The sequence below is a fragment of the Emydura macquarii genome, unplaced genomic scaffold (assembly GCF_026122565.2).
Source record: "Emydura macquarii macquarii isolate MOO-44397 ecotype Brisbane River unplaced genomic scaffold, CSIRO-AGI_Emac_v2 contig_1002, whole genome shotgun sequence".
Taxonomy (NCBI): domain Eukaryota; kingdom Metazoa; phylum Chordata; order Testudines; family Chelidae; genus Emydura; species Emydura macquarii.
The window spans coordinates 1,068,672-1,090,603 of NW_027131139.1; the positions used below are offsets into that span (position 1 = coordinate 1,068,672).

At 57.6% G+C, this 21,932-nt stretch overlaps 1 protein-coding gene across 2 annotated transcripts in view; it reads left to right on the top strand.

The window, feature by feature from the left end:
• Nucleotides 1-11,710, top strand: part of RASAL3 (RAS protein activator like 3) — a 32,428-nt gene extending 20,718 nt beyond the window's left edge. For both annotated transcript variants that reach the window (XM_067544587.1, XM_067544590.1), the window contains exons 12-19: nt 994-1,230; nt 3,552-3,753; nt 4,229-4,332; nt 5,466-5,796; nt 6,429-6,551; nt 7,039-7,238; nt 8,274-8,349; nt 9,165-11,710. In XM_067544587.1, the coding sequence (XP_067400688.1) occupies nt 994-1,230; nt 3,552-3,753; nt 4,229-4,332; nt 5,466-5,796; nt 6,429-6,551; nt 7,039-7,238; nt 8,274-8,349; nt 9,165-9,308 (1,417 nt within the window). In that variant the 3' untranslated portion in view covers nt 9,309-11,710. The remainder of the gene's footprint in view (nt 1-993; nt 1,231-3,551; nt 3,754-4,228; nt 4,333-5,465; nt 5,797-6,428; nt 6,552-7,038; nt 7,239-8,273; nt 8,350-9,164) is intronic.
• Nucleotides 11,711-21,932: the final 10,222 nt, after the last annotated feature.

The window sequence follows — 21,932 nt, forward strand, 5'->3', positions numbered from 1 at the left end:
TACGCTCCCACCCTCCTCTTTGCTGCACAGCCCCGTCGACTTGTTTTTCATGTTGACTTTCACACGTAAATAGAGTCTCATGTGTGCACCATCTACATCAGAGACAGGGATAGGAGAAGAAACAGTGTCTGGAAGAAAACTTTTTTGTCAAATCTGCCTTCTTACATGGTTTAGAACATATTTTTGGTAGATACACATCACTTCTTAAGCACCGACCGTACGTCCATCTCGCAGTGCTTGCGATGACCAGCATGAGATAAGCTTTCATTTGATACCCCACACGACACCCTTTGCAGATAAATACTATGCCAGCAATGTGGTAGGTGTAGTGAGTTTGTCAGGTCTGATAGGCGTTGCTGTTACAGAACAGAGACCCCTTTGTCAGTTGGCAATGAGTAGTTCTTAGGGTCCCAAGCCCCCACCGGGAGTTCTCCACAACTCCAGCTGAACTAATGTCTCCTTCCCCCTCCTCAGCTCCTGTGGGCATCTGGGCTCTGTGGTGTCTCCTGGTGGGTGGCCATGGGGCCTGCTTCTCCCCAGCTGAGGCCATTGCAGGACAGTGGAGCCCAAACCAGCCTCCCTCAGGGTTGCCTGTTGGCAGGGAGCCCGGTCCGTAGGGCAGCCCCAAGGGGAGGGAACCACCACTGGACAGGCTCTGCTGGGAGCCACGGCCCTGGAGTTGGATCGCCCACGAAGCTCCCGTCACCCTGAATCTGGGTGGAAGCTGGGGCAGCGCAGTCATGGGCAGCCAGGCCTGACTACAGGGTGGACGAGGGACACGGGCCCATGAGCAGAACATGGGGTGCAGTCCAGCTTTGTGACCCCAGGGCAGCGCTGGCCCCCACAGACAGAGAAGTTAACCCCTTCTTCCCCAGGCTGCCTCTCAGGGAGGCATCGCTTTGGTCCCACTGGCTGCCAGGGATTATTTGGGAGATGCTGTCGTCTAGCTGGCATTGCTCCCCTCCCCCTCACCGCCTGTGCCTGTCCCCTCAGCGCCTTCCCCGCGGAGCTCAGCGAGATCTTTGCAGCATGGCAGGGCGAGTGCCTGGAGCGGAACAAGGAGGACATCGGGCAGCGGCTCATCTCGGCCTCGCTCTTCCTGCGCTTCCTGTGCCCGGCCATCATGTCCCCCAGCCTGTTCGGCCTCACCCAGGAGTACCCAGACGATGTCACATCCCGCAGCCTCACCCTGGTGGCAAAGGTCATCCAGAACCTGGCCAATTTTGCCACGTACGTACCATGGCTCGGCTCTGCCCAGGGGGCTCCCCTCTGCGGGTGATCACAGCTTGGCTCTGCCCGGGGGCACCCCTCTGCAGGTGATCCCAACTGTACCCAGCTCTGGACAAGCGAGCGGGGCTGTGCCCAGTTTCACACTAACTCCCTTCCCTCAGTCTGCCCGGGGCTTCCCCTTCCCGCTCATGTTCCTAGGGCCCCTGGAAGGAGGGAATTGGGGGGGAGGGGCTGGGTTTCCATCTCTCTGGGGGATGAAGACACTGCGGGGGGTTCCTGTAGAAATGTGGGGTGGTCCCCGCTGGAGCCCAGCCCTGGGCTCGGTGCTGGGCTCTGGGTGCTGGGAGATGTGGGACGGACGGGAGGTTCCCACTCAGGCTCACGCTGGGCTCTTGGCAAGTCAAAGAGCTGTAAAACCCCAAACGCAGGGCCAGACCTGTATGAGCCTGGACATGATCCGGCCCGGCTGCATCGTGCAGGCCTGGGAGTTGTGATGCTGGGCCCTGGCGTGGGACCCAAGGTGCCAGGATCTGGCTATTTTCCAGGGGCCCAAAGTCACGTTATTAAAAGAAGCAGGAAAAACCCTTCCAGCCGCCTAAAATAGCAAAGGCCACGTGTGACTCCAGGGTTTCCCTGGGCAGGTCCCTTGAAATGCATGTGCACGCCAGAGCCATCGAAAAGGCCAGTGCTGTGTAAAAACCTACCAGGCTTCCCTCTCACACTCCCATGCCTCCTGTTCTCATCATACCTGAGCAGCCGCAATTGCCAGGGCCCGTATCCTCCCTCACCGCTGGGGGACGGGCCCTTGGGCTGAGGGGACCTGAGGCACCGAGTATGGGTCAGAGCAGGTGCTTGATCCCAGGTATCCCGAGTCCCCAGCTAATGCCTGATCCACAGGCCCTGGTTCCAAATAGCCCTGTGAGCCCTGGCCGCATGTGGGGTGGTCTCAGTTTCTCTTGCAGAGTCAGCTTGTCACTTTCCCCTGTGGTTTGCACGGACCTTTCACCCAGCAGCCGGGCAGAGACACAGGGCAGAGGGCAGGCAGACGTGGCTGTGATGCCTTCATGCGCAGGGCACCTGGGCAGTTTGACCATCTGAATCAGTGGTTCCTCCACCAGGACAGGCAGCATCAAGGCTGAGAATGCCAGGTCTGAAATGTCCCATGTCCTGCAGTGCTAGTCACAATGCTCCCCCACTGCCTGCCTAACCCCCCACCCACCGACTGCCTAACCCCTTCCCCGTCTGCCTAACCCCTGCAGATGGACTGTTCACTGCAGGACTTCAACATTATGCCTGCGCCGTGTGCGTGGTGCACACCCTGTGTGTGCGACGCCCGTGCAGCCCAGCCGTGTGTGTGATGCACACCCTGTGTGCAACACGCACGCAGCCCAGCCGTGTGCATGACGCCCCCGTGGCACTGTGTGTGTGAGGCACACCCTGTGCGTGACGCCCCCGTGGCACTGTGTGTGTGAGGCACACCCTGTGCGTGACGCCCCCGTGGCACTGTGTGTGTGAGGCACACCCTGTGCGTTACGCCCCCCCTGGCACTGTGTGTGTGAGGCACAACCTGTGCGTGACGCCCCCGTGGCACTGTGTGTGTGAGGCACACCCTGTGTGTGTGATGCACACCCTGTGCGTGACGCCCCCCTGGCACTGTGTGTGTGAGGCACAACCTGTGCGTGACGCCCCCGTGGCACTGTGTGTGTGAGGCACACCCTGTGTGTGTGATGCACACCCTGTGCGTGACGCCCCCCTGGCACTGTGTGTGTGAGGCACAACCGGTGCGTGACGCCCCCGTGGCACTGTGTGTGTGAGGCACACCCTGTGTGTGTGATGCACACCCGTTGCGTTACGCCCCCCCTGGCACTGTGTGTGTGAGGCACAACCTGTGCGTGACGCCCCCGTGGCACTGTGTGTGTGAGGCACACCCTGTGTGTGTAATGCACACCCTGTGCGTGACGCCCCCCTGGCACTGTGTGTGTGAGGCACAACCTGTGCGTGACGCCCCCGTGGCACTGTGTGTGTGAGGCACACCCTGTGTGTGTGATGCACACCCTGTGCGTGACGCCCCCCTGGCACTGTGTGTGTGAGGCACAACCTGTGCGTGACGCCCCCGTGGCACTGTGTGTGTGGCACCCTGTGTGTGTGCTCCTGGCACTGTGTGTGTGAGGCACAACCTGTGCGTGACGCCCCTGTGGCACTGTGTGTGTGAGGCACACCCTGTGTGTGTGATGCACACCCTGTGCGTGACGCCCCCCTGGCACTGTGTGTGTGAGGCACAACCTGTGCGTGACGCCCCCGTGGCACTGTGGCTCCTGCAGGTTTGGCGAGAAGGAGGCGTACATGGGGTTCATGAACGAGTTCCTGGAGCACAACTGGAGCCACATGAAGTTGTTCCTGCAGAGCGTGGCCAATCCGGACAGCAGCGCCCACCTGGTGGCCTATGACGGCTACGTGGACCTAGCGCTGGAGCTCTCCACCCTGCACTCGCTGCTCTGCGACATATTCACCGGCCTGGACCAGGTACTGCAGGCTGGGCGGGAGGGGGGTGCATTGACTGAGCATCTCTGTGCCCTGGTGGCCAGAAGGGAGAATGGGCTTTTCCACGGCAGGGTCCCACAGCCGGCCCCTGGTCTCGCTGCGTCTGTCTGGAACTCACTAGCGCCCTCGAGGTGTGTCCCCGGCAGTTCCCGTCGGTAGGACCTGCGTGGACCGCACTGGGTTGGTCTGAGCTGGGAACCATCTCCCCGTGGCTGTTCCCATCGGAGCCATGCTGAGCCGGTCCCAGCTGGGCATTGCCACCCTGGATGCGGTGGGGGAAGCTGTGCTGCACTGTGCTGAGCCAGTCCCAGCTGGGCATCGCCCCCTGGCCATGCCAGTCAGAGCCACACTAAGCAAAACTCCCCCAACATTGCTGGGTTGGTCTCACATGAGGGGGTGGACACAGCTCTTGGCAAACCCACAGTGGTGAATCTTCTCCCTTTATGTCCCCCGGCAGCGAACACGGGAGCGGCTGGAGCCCCTGCCGACCATCCTCGACGCCATCAGAGAGGGGACGCCGGTGCCTGTCTCCATCAGACTTGGCCCCGGCATGGAGGACAGGTACCTCCCCTCTCCATGAGCAGGGATCCAGGCAGCGTGAGACTCCATGCGCCTGGAGTCTGGGGGTTCTGTTGTTGACAGCAGCAGGATCCAGGATCGGGGCCACAAAGGCTGGAGTTGCCAGAAGGGCTTGGCATGGTGGGGTGATGTTGGGAGAAGAGCCTTGGGGAATCCACTTCCCACATGCCATGCTCCAGACTGCCCCCAATCCTGCCACTGGGGCTCGGGATGGTGCTCTGGCTCATGGGGGTGGGGTCCTGGCCATCACAAGGCTGGGGAAGGGTTTGTGTTTATGTGAGGGTGAGGCCTGGGGAGGATTTGGGCTGGGAGTCTCAGGACCAAAGCTTGGCCATGGCTTTGGGTTCCAGGGCCTGGCGGACTGGAAGAGGGCAGCAGGGAGCAGAGACTTGGATGACCGGCTGGGTTTGAGATTCAGGAGATGGCTCCAGTTCCAGGGCTGGGTCGAAGGTCTAGTGACGGTCTGGGTCTGAATTCTGGGTGACTGGCTGGCAGATTGGGTCTGGTTCAAGGGATGATTCTGGCTGAGTTTGAGGCTTGGGTGATGGTTTGGGTTTAGGGAATGGTTCCAGTTCTGGTTCAGAGATTGTTCTGCTTCAGCTTGGTTGTGGTTGATGGTTTTGGTTCAGTTTGGGTGGGAATGGTTCCGGTTCCAGTTCAGTTTGGGTGTGGTTGATGAGTTTGGTTCAGATGATGGTTCTGGTTCAGGGAATGGTTCAGTTTTAGTTGGGGGATGATTCCAGTTCTGGGTTCTGGTCCGGGGGGTGGTTCTGGTTAGAATTTCGGTGGGTATTCAGTTGGGATCAGGGACAGTTCCAGTTCTAGGTTCCGGTTCAAGGAATGGTTTTGGTTCTGCTTTGGTTTCGGGGATAGTTCCGGTTCTGGTTTAGGGATGTTCTGGTTCTAGGTTCCAGTTCAGGGGATGGTTCTGGTTTGATCCGGGGATAGTTCCGGTTCTGGTTTGGGGATAGCTCCGGTTCTAGGATCCGGTTCAGGGAATGGTCCTGGTTCAGTTTGGGGGATGGTTCTGGGTTCCAGTCCAGGCCGTGGCCCCCAGGCAGCATAGTGCGCCTAGCCCTGCCCAGCGACACTCAGCCCCGACCATTGTGTTTCAGCCCCATGGACAGAGAGAAGCCAGGGTTCCTGCCCCCCAGGGAGCTGAGCAAGCACAGCCCCCTGATCAAGAGCCACTCCATGACCAACATCCAGAAGGGCCGGGGGAAGGAGGACGAGCGGCACGTCCAGCAGCTGCCCGCCTCCCCGCGCCAGGCCTGGGAAAGGAGGAAGGTGCAGCGCACCCAGAGCGTGCCGGCTCAAAGCAAGGCGGGACGCAGGCTGCAGAAGCAGAGCAGCATGGAGCATGTGGTCGAGTCCCAGGGAGAGGAAAGCAACAATGGGATCCCTTGCCCATCCGCCTCCCGCCCACGGGACAGCCGTGCCCACCCGGTAAGTGGGTCCTAGCAAGCTCCTACCCCCGGGGATGGCGGAGCCCACCCAGTAAGCGGGTCCCAGCAGCCACCCCCTGGGGGACTTCAGGCCCACCCAGTAAAGGGGTCCTGGCATCCATCTGCCTGCACCTTCTCCAACCCATGCAGGCTGCTCAAACCAGCAAAGGGATCGCTGCCACGGCCGCCCCTCAGAGGCCACCTCTGCCTGGTGCCTGCTGGAGATCCAGGGCAGGGGGGATGAACTGGCACACTCACCCTTCATGCCCCCCACATGGGGTAGCCACAGCCTGCTGTCCGGAGCACAAGGGCTGCCTTATCAGCACCAGGCCATACCCCAGCCAGCAGAGCTCCCAGCCCCAGGCAGCCAGGCCCAGAGCACTGAGCCCATTCTGTGCATGTGCAGAGAGGGGCAGGGCGGGGCAGGGCCTGCAGCTGCATTGTCCTGCACCCAGGGTACCCTGGCCCCTGGGTAGGGTGGGGTGACGGGCTCGAGGGAATTGCCAGCTGTTCCAGTCTATCCCCGGCGGAACCAGGAGGCGTCTGGCCCCATGTCACTGATCAGCCGAGCTGTGGCCCCCGGCCGGCCCATGCTGCCCGCGGCGCTCTGACGGGCTGTGCTGTGTGCTCTAGGGGCGATCCAATCTCCGCCAGTCCGCGTCGCTGCCCCGGAAATCCACGGTGCCCTGGCAGCGCCACGCTGAGGAAGCGGCCAAGGTGCAGACTGAGCTGTACGCCATGCGGCCGCTGGAGAAGGTACTGCACTGCACTCCCAGAAGCCCCAGGCAATACAGGCTCCAGAGCAGGCCCTATAGGGCTGTGCCAGGGTCCCTCTCCCCACCTTAATGCCCAGTCTCTGCCCTGGGTGCTGGTGCATCACTGCTACCCACCCCCACTTCACAGAACCTAGCCCCAGGCTTGCCATGGGGAGAGCAGTGCCATGCCCCCAGCCTCACCCCATTAGCCTGGCAGGGGGCAGTAGATGCCTCACCATCCTGTAGGGCACGAGTCCTTCCCCAGCCCTACAGCCTCCAGGCCAGGATCGTAGAGCGCCTCACACACGGAACCCAGGAGTCCTGGTTCTCAGCCCCCACTACTCTGACCACTAGGCCCCGCTCCTGCTGCCAGCCTGTGCTGGGCTCTCCGCCTTTGTGCAGCTGTGTAAGGAGCCCGGGTGGCAGAGCTGTGCTGCGGGGTGCTGCAGGCCCCATGACAAGCTGACCTGCATCTTGGGCTCCCCTAGCACGGGAAACAAATCGAGGAGCTGAGGAAGGAGCTGGCGCAGACCAAGGAGAAGCAGAGGCTCTTTGAGAGCCAGCTGGACATGCTGGTCACCCAGAACCAGGCACTGCTAGAGGAGCAGGCCAAGCACCAGGGGCAGGAGGAGAGACTCCGGAGGCAGCTGGAGGAACTGGAAACCCACCTGGCAAACGTCAGCACCAGGTAGGCGAGCCCGGTGGGGAGAGAGGCAGCCCCGTGGCTCCATGGCCCTGCTCAGCCTCCGGGTGATGCTGCACGTCTGCTCAGCGGAGAGCCCTGGGTGCCCCGCAATGCCCTGGGGCACGTGCTGGACAGACAGACTGCGAGGAGAGCACAGTGCACCCCGCAGCTCGTGCTCAGTGGCACCCTCTCCATGGGTTCCTAGGGGCAATTCAAGCCCCTCTCTGGCTTGGGTCCTGGCTGATACAGAGACCAGCCAGGACGGGCTGGGCACTTGCTGGCGGCTCGGGGGGCTACGCAGCCTGGGGGGCCTTTGCCTCTGGAACCCACTGCCTGTGTGGGTCTGGCCGAGCTGAGGACCGTGGCAGCTGGCCCACCTGTTCCCACCAGGGCCTGGCCAGCCCCTCTCCTGATGCTGACAGTGGTTGGGCCCAGACGCTTCAGAGGAAGGTGCAGGAAGCCTGGCACAAATGGCCCCCGGGGATGGTCCCTTCCACCCCTGCGCAGTTAGGGGTAGGGTCAGGATCTGTCAGGGCCTTTGGACAATCTGATTCCGTTTGATGCAGCAAGGTGGGGAACAGGGCAGGACGGGGGCAGGTTCCCCATGATGGAATGGGGGGAGGTTCCCAGGGGGTGGAGGGAGGTTCCCAGGGGGTGGGGGAGGTGCCCCAGGAACAAGGCAGGACAGGACGGGGGCAGGTTCTCCAATGATGGGGTGAGGTGGGGAGAGGTTCCTTGGGAACAGTGAAAAGTGGGCTGGGGTGAGGTTTTGCCGGAGCAAGGCAGGGCAATGGGAGGTTCCCAGGGGCAGGGGGATGAGGTGCCTGGGAGCAGGGCAGGACAAGGTTCCCAGGGGCAGGGGGAGGGAAGCTTTCAGGGCCAGAGGGGTGAGTGCCCAGGGCAGGGGGAGGTGCCCAGGGCTGGGATGGGTAGGAGGGGTGAGTGCCCCGGGCCAGGGCAGGAGAAGGTGCCCAGTGGTGGGGCTCTCGCTGTGGGGTTGAGCAAGCTGCGGGCCCCATTGACACCCTCCTTCCCCAGGGTGACGGCGGCGGAGGGCGGCCGGAGGAAGGAGCACGAGAAGCTGAAGGCCAGCGAGGAGAGGGCGAAGCGTCTGGTAAGGGCAGATGAGCCCAGCGGCTCGGTCCCGTTGGGAAGTAACGGGGTGCTGGGAGCCACCCTGCACAAAGCATTATGGGTCATGCTGGGCCCAGCTCCAGCCTGTGCCACCCCATTGCTTTCACTGCGGAGGGGCCGCGGGATTAGCCCCAGGCATGTGTGATGTCAGTGCCCCTCCCAGCGCCCACCACCAGCAGAGCTGGGAGCACACAAGCCCGTAGAGGAAGGCCCAGGATCCCCAGCACCTCAGCCACGGTGAGTGGGACGAAACAAGTGTCCTCCAGCCTCCTGGCTGATCCCAGCTCAGAGAACAGGAAATACCTAGACCCGCTGAGCTGGGACGGCAGAAATTAGCGGGGTGAAGTAGTCTCTGATCTCACCTCCAGCCCACACTCACCTCCACGTGCTGGAAATAGAACCCAGGAGTCCTGACTCCCAGCCCCCGCCCCCCGTTCTGACCCACCTGACTTTCTTTGTCTCCCGGACCTGATGGGAGTGGGGTAGGTATGGTCAGCGACAGCTCCTGTGGGCAGAGTGGGGGGAGGCTAAGAAGGCAGCACGAAGGGAGATAAGGGGGGATGGAACAGGGTCCCTCAGGGCAGGTGTCCTGGGATGCAGCGTGGAAAAGGGAGACCCGGGGAATGAAGGGAGCTGCCCCAGACCTTGCCTGGGAGTGCAAGGTGATGGCGCTAGTCACCTCTGGTGTCAGAGCCCCTGTGCAGCGTGGCATGTGCTGCTGGCTTTGGGCCCCTGGCTGGGGGAGGGAGGGGCTGCGGGAGCAGGCTGGGGTGATTGAGCCCTTTGTCCTTGTAGGAGCGTCGCCTGTCGGCCCTGGAGCGGGAACACGCTGAGCTGCTCTGTGCCATCAGCCAGCGCCGGGGACACCAGGACAAGCCACCCAACTCGCTGCTGAGGCCAGGACCCCAGGCCGGAGCCGAGGACTGGCAGGAGGTTTAGCCAGCAGACCAGTGCACCAGACCGACCGCCAGCCCCTGGCCCCAGCAGCAGCCACCCGCTTTGGACGCCCTGAACAGCGTGGGGGACTGCACCCCGACCTTCTCTCTAGGAATGTCACAGACCCAAGCCCAGCAGCCCTTTCCTGGTACGAATCCAGCCCGGCTGCCAGGGATGTTGCTCCATATAATGGAGCCAAAGGGAGCTGCAGGGCGCCGGTGTGAATCTCCTGCAGGGCAGGCACTCTCCGCTCCCCCAGGTGATGGAAAGTGATCTGATGTGTGACAGGCCCATTCAGCTGCTCTCAGCCCAGCTGGGGTTTCTCGCCCTAGCCCTGCGTCAAAGGTCACCATCCCCATACGCTTCCTCCCGAACCCGCCCCTCCCGCGCCTGATGCCGCTGCCCCCTCCATTGCACCCAGGCTGCCATCCCAGCAGTGTAACATTGCCCCAACACGCCCAGGCCTCCCCAGTGCCACTGCTCAGCAACTGCCGCTGTAGGGCCGAGGAGAAGGAATGCCCCAGGCCCAGCATCCAGGCCTCATCTGCCTCTTGGGGGGTTCTGGGCTGGGTCTCCTGGTCCTTGCTTGGGCCATGATGCCCTGAAGAACCAGAAACTCAGCGGCTGCTTTGGCAAAACCTGCTGCGTCTCTGAGGGCCCCCTGCAGCCCAGCAATAAACACGGTGCCTCTGTGATGAGCATGTGCGTCAATTCCGCAACGCCTGGGGCAGGAACAGGAACAGGGCAGGGCACGAGGGTTCAGAGCAAAGCATCAAGCTCTCAAGAGCCTTTTGCCAAAGGGCCAGGTTTCCAAAAAGCCCAGCTCCTATTGAGAACAAGGGAGAACCTCGCACCCGTGCACACGCATGCACAGGCCAAGCCGGGCCCAACCCGCCACATGCGCCCACTGTGCATGCACACACGGTTCTCAAACTGGGGGGTTGGAGGAACCTTGTGGGGGTGCTGCAGTGGACTGGGGCTAGCCCCCACAGGGGCAGGGAGGGAACATCACCCTGACCCAGCCCTGCTCTGCTGCGGTTCCAGCCCCGCCCCCAGCCATGGTTCTGTTTCCAGGCCTGGCCTCGGCTCCTGGCTCCACCTCCAGCCTCGGCCCCATTTGTGCTCCGGGCCCCAGACGCAGTTCCACACCCAGCCACAGCCCCGGGGCCCCCAGGTCCGGCCCCAGAACCCACAGCCCCAGGATCCCCAGCCCCAGTTCCACTTCTGGCCCTGTTCTGGACCCCAGACCTCCCACCCAAGCCATGGTCCTGACCTCAGCCCCTGGCTCCTGGCCCGGCTGGCTCCTGCCCCAGCCTCAGCCCCTGGCCATGGCTCCACTCCCCACCCGGTTCCCAGGGGGGGCGTGGACACAGGCAGAGGCGCGCCCTGTTAAAAGTTTGGGGACCACTGCTCTAAGGGCTAGGGACTAGGACTTATCTTCTCTAAGGGAGTTAAGCACCTAACTCCCATTGGTTCCAATGGGCATTAGGCACCTGAATCGCAGTGAGGATCTGGGCCTAGATGCCTCTGGGCTTTTGAGTTAGCCGAGGCCAGGGGCGCTGGCACAATACCACTTCTGGACACCACAGCCCCTAGGGTATGGCTCAGTTGCTGGGACACCACCCGCGCGTGGGGTTTCCACCTCTGGGAGATTGCAGCACCCGTAACCTTGCAGGGGAAGGGCGGGGGCAGACAGACAGGACAAACCCCCTCCCCTGCCCTCATCGCCCCACCCGAACAGCAGTCCAGCTGGGTGGGGGAATGACACCAGGCCAGCCCAGCATGCATTGCCAGGAAAGGGACCCAGGAATCCGAGGTTCTGATCTGGTCCAATCACCAGGGGTTCCAGGCCCCTCACAACCTTTACTGTATTTAACCTCACACCCCTGTGGGGCAGGGCAGGGCAGGGCACAGGTGCACATCCTTCCTCCCAGTCTCACTTGCCATATCCTGCCCCAAAGGCCAGCTGAGTGGAGCAGATTCCCTGGTGGTTCAGTGGAGGGGAAGGGCAGGCCCTGCAGGAAGCGAAGTGGGACGGGATGATGCAGAGACCGGCAGCCCCAGGCAGCCTATTTGGCTGGTTTCCAGGAGAGGCTCAGCCAGGACGTCTCCTTGTAAATGGCAGAAGGAGCCTAAAGCCCACGGAGAGCTCCGCACTCCGGCCCAACACCCTCGGGAGGGGCTGCCCACCTTGGGCCAGGCAGGCTGTCTGGGAGAAGGGAGCACCGCAGCCTCCCGGGCGCTGGCTCCCCAGTCCCGCGCTCACAGGAAGGTCTCTGCTGTGAAAAGACGGAGGAAGGGCTCCTGTGCCCCTTCCTGCATGGCGCCCACCAGCCAGCAGCCCCCGTGTCCATGGAAGCCAGGGGTGGGGGACTGTTCCTGCACAGGCACATTTTCATTCAAAGCCCCCCTAGCTCTGCCCTGCCTCTGTTTTCACCTGCAACCTGACATTTTCTAGCCCTGGCCCAAGATTTTCCCAAGTGCCTTGTGGGCCTGGCTTTGCCATTGGGCCCTGGAAGGAGCCGCTTTGCAGAGGACCAGGACTCCAGGCTGTGTCCACTGGAGCCTCTGGAATTGCCAGGTACGGCACCATCAGGGCCCTGCCCAGAGGGGGGCTGGTTTGTTTTACAGTGTGAACCTGGAGGATGAGATGCGTGGAGGCGGGGGAGACACCTGCACGGCAGCCAGCCCCACGCTGGAACAGGACTTGATCTCTGGCTGGAAAGGGGCCGTCAGAGCCCTGGGGGGGAGGGGTCTGGTGCTGATCGGTTTGGTTTGAGAGTGACGCATCGTTGTGTCCAATTGCTGGGTGCTAGGTGAGGAGGCCAGGCTGGGGGGGTGTCAGGTACCAACCTTGGACTGGGGCAAGGGCTCCACAGTCTGAGTGCAGGGCGGCTGGAGGAGCTGCTGTGCACCTCGGGGCAGGCAGGCAGGCGCCCTGCAGTGAGGCACCTCAGAGGCCCCACTACTGGGGAGTCTCATTAGGAAGGGGCTTTTCTACTCCCTTGAGCTGTGTCCTCTTCTCCCACGGGGAGGCGCTCTGCCTACCCCCCTCACACTGATAGAGAGATTCCCCCTCCTGGGAAGAGCTCTTCCAACAACCCATCACAGAGGGTGACAAAATGGGAATTTTCCGGAATATTTTTATTCCCATGCATGCCTCAGTTTCCCTCTACACTTTGTATTGCTACCCAGTGCTTGTGAAAGGGTTAAAAAGCTGCTTTTGGAACAGAGCAGGAGCCATGTGACTGCCTGCAGTGGAATGAAGGGATCATTGACGGACTGGCTGAAACGGACCCATGTCAGTGGAGCATCTGGAAAGACAAAGGGAGCCCCCAGATTGACACCTATCCACAGGCATCTCCGGCAGGCAGAACACGTGCACTCAGTTGGGAATCTGCCGTGGGGGAGACGAGCTGGCTTTTGGAGAGACACAGAGCTCTCACCAGGGACTGCCAGAGGGAGAGGGCCAAAAAACGGAATCCACGGCAGCTTGGCTCGGTGGAGCACTGGCATGGCCAGGATGGACGGTGTCTTAGCCGCTGCTTCTCTCTGCTAACCTAGGGACTGCCCAGCTTGGGTTCCAGTCAACTAATGCACCCAACTCTGTTTGAAAATGCCACCTGGTGTCAAATCCTTGCCGGGGCGTGTTGGGCCCTGAGGAGTGGACAAGTCTCGGACCATACGTCTGTTTCAGCTGGATGCGCTGGGTAGAACTCATGGGGTGAAACAGAAGAGCTGGATCCTAGGGGCTCAGTCTCAGCAGTGTTGAGGCAGCATGGCCTGCCCTTAAGGAAGAGTGGGCCCCCTGGAGGGTCTGGCCCACTCTTGAAAAGCTGGGACGTAGCACAGAGCTGTGGATCTATGGCACAGGGTGCTGAATGTGGACCCCAGCAGGCAGGCTGGCTGGTTCCTGTGAAAGGCCCTGAGCTAGGGCCTGCAGGAAGCCAGGTGCTTAAGGGGAACCCGCGTAGGGCAGGAGCAGGGAAAGACTCCAAGGTAGCCCTGAAAGGGGCTGGGAACAGGGCCCCACAGGTGAGCTGAAGAGAAGCCCCGCAGGGCGGAAGAGACTTTGTTTGTTGAGATTTTTAGTTGGAATTTGGTTACCCCGGAAGGGTTACGTTTGTCACCACCACTGATCTGTGTGTGGAGAGCCAAGGAGACCCACCTCGGGGAAGGAAGCTGAGGCAGGGGGCCCAGTGGCACCATGCTTGCGCAGAAGGGGATGCTGGGGCTGGCCATGCCCTGTGATACCCCTCATGGAGAGAGATTCCTCCCTCCAGGGAGAGGTTCCATTACTTCTCTTCCCCACAGACCTCTGCCTGTCCCATCCCACCCCCCACCGTTTCCCTATCTCCTCACTGTAATTATTACCCATGCTCTGCTATGTACATGGCATGTGCACACACACAGAAGTGAGACAAAACCATACAGTAGGGTCTATCCGGAAGGCTGTTTAACACTTTATTTCATAGCATCCAGAAGGCTATCATAAAAAACTCATCCCACTCGGCTCCAATCTGGCTGGCTACAGACTGACTGCTCTGCAATTAGGGGACCATATCACACCCTTCCCTACAGCGCTCCCTGCCTTCAAGCAGGGCCAGCAAAATGCCAGCGGATTTAAAGTGATAGCTGGTTGTTTTAACACAGTTAACAATACACACACCCTGGGATGCAGCAGCCCGTTTGCTCAGCAGCACCCTGTGTGGTGCCTCTCCCACCTTTCCCCCCTTTCCCCCCACACCCCAAGTGATACAGGGCTTCTGGCTTAATATTAACGTTCTAGACCTCTGTGTTAATATTCAATGTTGCCTCCTGCAAGCCAGCGTCTCTTACCTTAGTGAATGAATGCTTCTGGCCAGCCACTCATGGGATAATGCAATAGAATGACCTCAGCAAACACCCCCCACGCCCAGATGCCACTCTAGGAACTTCCATTTTACAGAGTTCAGTGCTGCCCGCTGGACTCTGCAAACTCATCGTTGGTTCGTCCGTCAATTTAGCAAATAAATTAATATGCACCAGCTCTGTCAGTTTAAATGAAGTCTCTGCACACACCCAAACCACATTCACTGCGTTAGATAAAACAAACAAATAAATTTATTAAGATTTTAAGTGATTATAAGCCAGAGGAATATAGAGTAGATTTGATCAGGAAGAAATAAAAGCAAATCACATTCTAAACTAAGCTTAACAATTTCAGCAACCTTACAGTTGTTAGATGGGTCTCATCAGAAGCTGACTGACTCCTTCAGCCAGGCCCACTCCCTGTGGACAGAGGGAATGCCAAGTCAGCCCATTAAAAGTGGATTTTGGCTTCTTTGCAACCCAGGCACTTGTCAGCTGAGCAGTGCAGATTGCTTTTTTTGGGTCTGTTCCCAGCAGGCGTGCTGTGGCCCCATGTCCCGGTCATTTCGCTGAGTTTTGGGCCTGGTTGTTTCTGAAATTCAGCTTCCAGCGCCACGTGACTAGAACCGGAAATGCAAAATCCACCATCTTTGTTGTGGTAAAAAAATTGGGCAGAGTTGGCCGTGTTTTCTCTGGACGTGCTTCACGCTCTCTCTTAGGGCGGGGCATGGCTTGATGTTGCTATACATGGATTGCAAGAGAGAGTTCAAGAGACCAAGATGCCTCTTCCTTCAACAGGTTTCCCCACCACTCCCTGGGGTCAGGTGACCGGCAATGTCTGGCATGGTTTTTCTTCCACTTGAGTCAAATGGGCATCACCTTATCAGATACTTAGGCCAGGTGTGAGGGACATGCATGAATTACAGCCACAGGCTTAAGCAAATAAAGCCTGTTTACCCACATGCATATAATTAAGTCAGGGTCCCTTTCAGCTGAGATGAAACGGCTGGACAGACACAAACAGTTTCATAGGAAAAGAATCCTTTATTCTGCTGAAGACTTGCAATAAGAGGATTGCAAGCCCCTCCTGTTTCTTTTATTCATGCTTATATACCTTTTACCTAAAGGAGTGCAGATGGTGCACATCTCCTGTTTCTCCCTAGTATTTTTGCTTACACTGCAGTTTTATATATATGTTCCTTCTTTTCTTTTGTTTCTCTGTTAAATTCTGCTTACAAAGGACATTCCTAGCCTATAGCTTCATGACACTTTCATGTATAATATCCTTTCTTATCGTTCACCACTCTCATGTTTCCAGCTAATGATTTCTACATGCATAATTTCCTTTACACAGGCCATTGTTCCAGCTGAGTTGTTTCATGCATGCCCTAGCAAGGTGTGAATTACCTCGGCTTTTAATGTGTGCCTGGGCCTATTCAAGCCATGTGAGACACACATTTGGGAATATTACATAGCAGAGCTTCATAACCATACACATGACACTGCCAGAAACATACTGCAATAACAATAACGTTCAGCATGTCATGAGTATTCCAAAACACCTGACATGACATCCTTTGCATTAAGCAATTCACAATTACACTGTAAGGGTGAATATTGATGACATACAATCACACCATTGGGGTGCAAGGTGTCACAAGATGTGAATAGTGGAGTGCGGGGGTGCAGGTGTGTAGATCAGTGAGTGAGTGTATACATGCATGTGGGTGTGCATGGGCCTATGTGTGACTAGGGCGTTGCGGATGTGTGTGTGTGTGTGCAGGCATGAGTAGGGGGCTGTGGGTTGCAGGTATGTATATCACTGAGTGCATGTGTGTGTGTGTGTGCGTGCACGTCTGTAGGCAGTTGTGCTCCAGCAGCCACGTGTCAGACGACGGGTCCAGGGGCAGAGAGGAAGCCAGTGCCAAGGGAACCAGGCCGGGGAGGGGCAAGACTCCGAGCCTTCAAAGGGGTTACTCTAAGCTGGGTCCAGCAATGAATGGGCAGCCAGGGGAGGAGCCGGGGGGACAGGGACACAGAACGGATGTGGCTTTTGGACTGTGGGGCAGATCTCAAGAGGGTCAGGGCTTCTTTCTCCAAACAGTGTTTGGCCACACCAAGCGTCTTATGCCCATTGGTCGGATTTCCCATCGTTCATTCATTGGGCAGGGTCAATCCCTAGAGCCAAGGGGGCAGGGCAAACTTGCTCTGTGAGTTCCTATTGGCTGCTGATCCTTGATTGGCTGGGCATGGCGGGGGCAGGGGTAGCCCTGGTAACACACCTGCACAGGGAGCTGGCTGGAGGCCAAAGGGGTCAGAGCTGGGTGGGGGCAGGGGCACCAAGTGCTGTGGGGATGCGCTGCGAGGTGGAGGGGGCAGGGGCACCAGGTGGTATGAGGATATGCTGGGGGGTGGAGGGACACCTGGCGCAGTGGGGATATGCTGGGCAGGTGGAGGAGACACCAGGTGGTGTGGGGATGTGCTATGGGGTGGAGGGTGCGGGGATACCAGGCGCTGTGGGGACATGCTGGGGGGGTGGATCAGGGGGCGGGGGTTATTTGCGTTTGTGGATTGAAGCCAGACTCTGTGGTTAACAGTCAGTGAGGAGTCAGTTGCTCTGTATGCAGCCTGGGGAGCTAATGGGCTTGCAGACCGGAGAAGAGGGGTTTGTTCCCTGGGCGGGAGGTGACGGGGAGCCTGTAGCCGCATGGGTCCTGTGTGGTGCTGAGTGCCCTGGAACCCCAGTAACACCGTGGGAGCTTAGGGTGCTCCAGCCCTCCAGCGCGTGCTTAGTGGAAGCTGGTAGAGCTGAGTAGCCCTAGGACGTACCGTGGGACAAGGCTGGAAGTGCTAGGCTAGGATCACGCTGCACCCTAGTGCGTAAGGTGTGGTGTGGTTGTGCCGAAACCATCCTGCTCTGGGCCTGCTGTCAGCTTCCACCCAACAGCCAGGCTCTGTGAGGTGGGTCTGGGGACAGTTGGGGCGGGGAGGGCTGCGTAGACTAACCTGCCTTGTGTTCCCTTCCCTGCATTACAGGAGCTGGTGGCCATGCAGAGGCAGCAGAACTAACCGCTCAGACCTGGGCACTGTGAGTCCTGCTGGGGCAGAGCTCTGCCTGGAGCATGTCCCCACTGCTGCAGGTAACCCAGAATGGAACTGAGAGCTCCCGGCCCTGCCTGCCCTTCAGTGCCAGGCCCCCGAGTGTGTCGGGGGGGAGAAGGGAGCCTGTCTGGTGCAATCCAACACATGCTGAGGCTGCTGGTGAGGGCACCATGGCGAGGTGGGGGTATAGCTACTTCTCTGTTGGAAGTGGGCTGAAGCTAGTGTCACAGATCAGTGCCCTAGAGCCACTTTGGAACAGTCCCTGGGAGGACCCCTTCAGCGTGCCAGACCCCCTTAGGGTCTCGCTCATTCACTAGGGTGAGCCCTTCAGCTTCACTCGGAGCCTCCATAGAACCATAGAATATTAGAGTTGGAAGGGACCTCAGGAGGTATCTAGTCCAACCCCCTGCTCAAAGCAAGACTAACCTCAGCTAAATCATCCCAGCCAGGGATTTGTCAAGCCGCAGCTTAAAAAGATGGAGATTCCACCACCTCCTTAGGTAACCCATTCCAGTGCTTCCTAATATCCAGCCTAGACCTTCCCCACTGCAACTTGAGACCATTGCTCCTTGTTCTGTCATCTACCACCACTGAGAACAGCCTAGCTCCATCCTCCCTGGAACCCCCTTTCGGGTAGTTAAAGGCTGCTATCAAATCTTCCCTCATTCTTCTCTTCTGCAGACTAAACAAGCCTAGTTCCCTCAGCCTCTCCTCATAAGTCATGTGCTCCAGCCCCCTCATCATTTTGTTGCCCTCCGCTGTACTCTCTCCAACTTGTCCACATCCTTCCTGTAGTGGGGTCCCCAAAACTGGACACAATACTCCAAATGTGGCCTCATCAGTGCCAAATAGAGGGGAATAATCACTTCCCGTGATCTGCTGGCAATGTTCCTACTAATGCAGCCCAATATGCCGTTAGCCTTCTTGGCAATAAGGGCACACTGCTGACTCATCCAGCTTCTTGTCCACTGTAACCCACAGGTCCTTTTCTGCAGAACTGCTGCCTAGCCTGTCAGTCCCCAGTCTGTAGCAGTGCATGGGATTCTTCCGTCCTAAGTGCAGGACTCTGCACTTGTCCTAGTTGAACCTCATTAGATTTCTTTTGGCCCAATCCTCCAGTTTGTTTAGGTCACTCTGTATCCTATCCCTACCTTGCAGGGTATCTACCACTCCCCCCAGCTTAGTGTCGTCCGCAAACTTGCTGAGGGTGCAATCTACCCCATCCTCCAGATCATTAATAAAGATGTTGAACAAAACCGGCCCCAGGACCGACCCCTGGGGAACTCCGCTTGTGACCGGTTGCCAGCTAGACATGGAGCCATTGATCACTACTCGTTGAGCCCTATGCTCTAGCCAGTTCTCTATCCATTTTATAGTCCATTCATCCAACCCATACTTCTTTAACTTGCTGATAAGAATACTGTGAGAAACCGTATCAAAAGCTTTGCTAAAGTCAAGGTATATCACATCCACCGCCTTCCCCACATCCACAGAGCCAGTCACGTCATCATAGAAAGCAATCAGGTTGGTCAGGTATGACTTTCCCTTGGTGAATCCGTGTTGACTGTTCCTGATCACCTTCCTCTCTTCCAAGTGCCTTAAAATGGATTCCTTAAGGACCTGCTCCATGATCTTTCCAGGGATTGAGGTGAGGCTGACCGGTCTGTAGTTCCCCGGATCCTCTTTCCTCCCTTTTTTGAAGATGGGCACTATATTTGCTTTTTTCCAGTCCTCAGGGACCTCCCCCTGTTGCCACGAGCTTTCAAAGATAATAGCCAATGGCTCTGAAATCACCTCAGCCAACTCCCTCAGCACCCTCGGGTGCATTGCATCCGGCCCCATGGACTTGTGAATGTCCAATCCTTCTAAATAGTCTTGAACCTGTTCCTTCAGCACTGCGGGATGTTTGCCTCCTTCCCATTCTGTGCCACCCAGTACAGCAGTCTGGGAGCTGATCTTGTCTGTGAAGACAGAGGCAAAAAAGGCATTGAGTACCTCAGCTTTCTCCACATCCTCCGTCACTAGGATGAGGTGGATGAGGCTTTCTTTGCTCAACTAGGGAAAGTTTCCAGTTCACAGGACCTGATTCTCATGGGAGACTTCAATCACCCTGACATCTGCTGGGAGAGCAATACAGCAGAGCACAAACAATCCAGGAAGTTTTTGGAGAGTGTTGCAGACAATTTCCTGGTGCGAGTGCTGGAGCAACCAACTAGGGGCCGTGCTTTTCTTGACCTGCTGCTCACAAACAGGGAAGATTTGGTAGGGGAAGTGGAAGTGGGTGGCAACCTAGGCAGCAGTGACCATGAGATGGTCGAGTTTAGGATCCTGACGAAAGGAAGGAAGGAGAGCAGCAGGATACGGACCATGGACTTCAGAAAAGCGGACTTTGACTCCCTCAGGGAACTGATGGGCAGGATTCCCTGGGAGGCTAATATGAGGGGGAAAGGAACCCAAGAGAGCTGGCTGTTTTTTAAAGAGACCTTATTGAGGGCACAAGAGCAAACCATCCCGATGTGCGGAAAGAATAGCAAATATGGTAGGCGTCCAGCTTGGCTTAACAAAGATGTCCTTGGCGAACTTAAACGCAAAAAAGAAGCTTACAAGAAGTGGAAGCTTGGTCAGATGACTAGGGAGGATTATATAAACACTGCTCGAACGTGCAGGAATGAAATCAGGAAGGCCAAAGCGCAATTGGAGTTGCAGCTAGCAAGGGACGTGAAGGGGAACAAGAAGGGTTTCTACAGGTATGTTGCCAACAAGAGGAAGATTCGGGAAAGTGTGGGCCCCTTAGAGAATGAGGGGGCGACCTAGTGACGGAGGATGTGGAGAAAGCTGAAGCACTCAATGCCTTTTTTGCCTCTGTCTTCACAGACAAGATCAGCTCCCAGACTGCTGTACTGGGTGGCACAGAATGGGAAGGAGGCGAACATCCCACAGTGCTGAAGGAACGGGTCCAAGACTATTTAGAAGGATTGGACATTCACAAGTCCATGGGGCCGGATGCAATGCACCCGAGGGTGCTGAGGGAGTTGGCTGAGGTGATTTCAGAGCCGTTGGCTATTATCTTTGAAAGCTCGTGGCAACAGGGGGAGGTCCCTGAGGACTGGAAAAAAGCAAATATAGTGCCCATCTTCAAAAAAGGGAGGAAAGAGGATCCAGGGAACTACAGACCGGTCACCCTCACCTCAATCCCTGGAAAGATCATGGAGCAGGTCCTTAAGGAATCCATTTTAAGGCACTTGGAGGAGAGGAAGGTGATCAGGAACAGTCAACACGGATTCACCAAGGGAAAGTCATGCCTGACCAACCTGATTGCTTTCTATGATGAGGTGACTGGCTCTGTGGATGTAGGGAAGGCGGTGGATGTGATATACCTTGACTTTAGCAAAGCTTTTGATACTGTCTCGCACAGTATTCTTATCAGCAAGTTAAAGAAGTATGGGTTGGATGAATGGACTATAAAATGGATAGAGAACTGGCTAGAGCATAGGGCTCAACGAGTAGTGATCAATGGCTCCATGTCTAGCTGGCAACCGGTCACAAGTGGAGTTCCCCAGGGGTCGGTCCTGGGGCCGGTTTTGTTCAACATCTTTATTAATGATCTGGAGGATGGGGTAGATTGCACCCTCAGCAAGTTTGCGGACGACACTAAGCTGGGGGGAGTGGTAGATACCCTGGAGGGTAGGGATAGGATACAGAGTGACCTAAACAAACTGGAGGATTGGGCCAAAGGAAATCTAATGAGGTTCAACAAGGACAAGTGCAGAGTCCTCCACCTAGGAAGGAAGAATCCCATGCACAGCTATAGACTGGGGACCGACGAGCTACGCAGCAGCTCTGCAGAAAAGGACCTGGGGGTAACAGTGGATAAAAAGCTGGATATGAGTCAGCAGTGTGCCCTGGTTGTCAAGAAGGCTAATGGCATATTGGGCTGCATTAGGAGGGGCATTGCCAGCAGGTCACGGGAAGTGATTATTCCCCTCTATTCGGCATTGGTGAGGCCGCATTTAGAATACTGTGTCCAGTTTTGGGCCCCCCACTACAAAAAAGATGTGGACAATTTGGAGAGAGTGCAGCGGAGGGCAACCAAAATGATTAGGGGGCTGGAGCACAGGACTTATGAGGAGAGGCTGAGGGAACTGGGCTTGTTTAGTCTGCAAAAGAGAAGAGTGAGGGGGGATTTGATAGCGGCTTTTAACTACCTGAAAGGGGGTTCCAGGGAGGATGGTGTTCTCGGTGGTGGCAGATGACAGAACAAGGAGCAACGGTCTCAAGTTGCAGGGCGGGAGGTCTAGGTTGGACATTAGGAAAAAGTTTTTTACTAGGAGGGAGGTGAAGCATTGGAATGGGTTACCTAGGGAGGTAGTGGAATCTCCATCCTTAGAGGTTTTTAAGCTGAGGCTTGACAAAGCCCTGGTTGGGATGATATAGCTGAGGTTAGTCCTGCTTTGAGCAGGGGGTTGGACTAGATGACCTCCTGAGGTCCCTTCCAACTCTAATATTCTATGATTCTAATCGTGTTGACTGTTCCTGATCACCTTCCTCTCTTCCTAGTGCCTTAAAATGGATTCCTTAACGACCTGCTCCATGATTTTTCCAGGGATTGAAGTGAGGCTGACCAGTCTGTAGTTCCCCGGATCCTCTTTCTTCCCTTTCTTGAAAATGGGCACT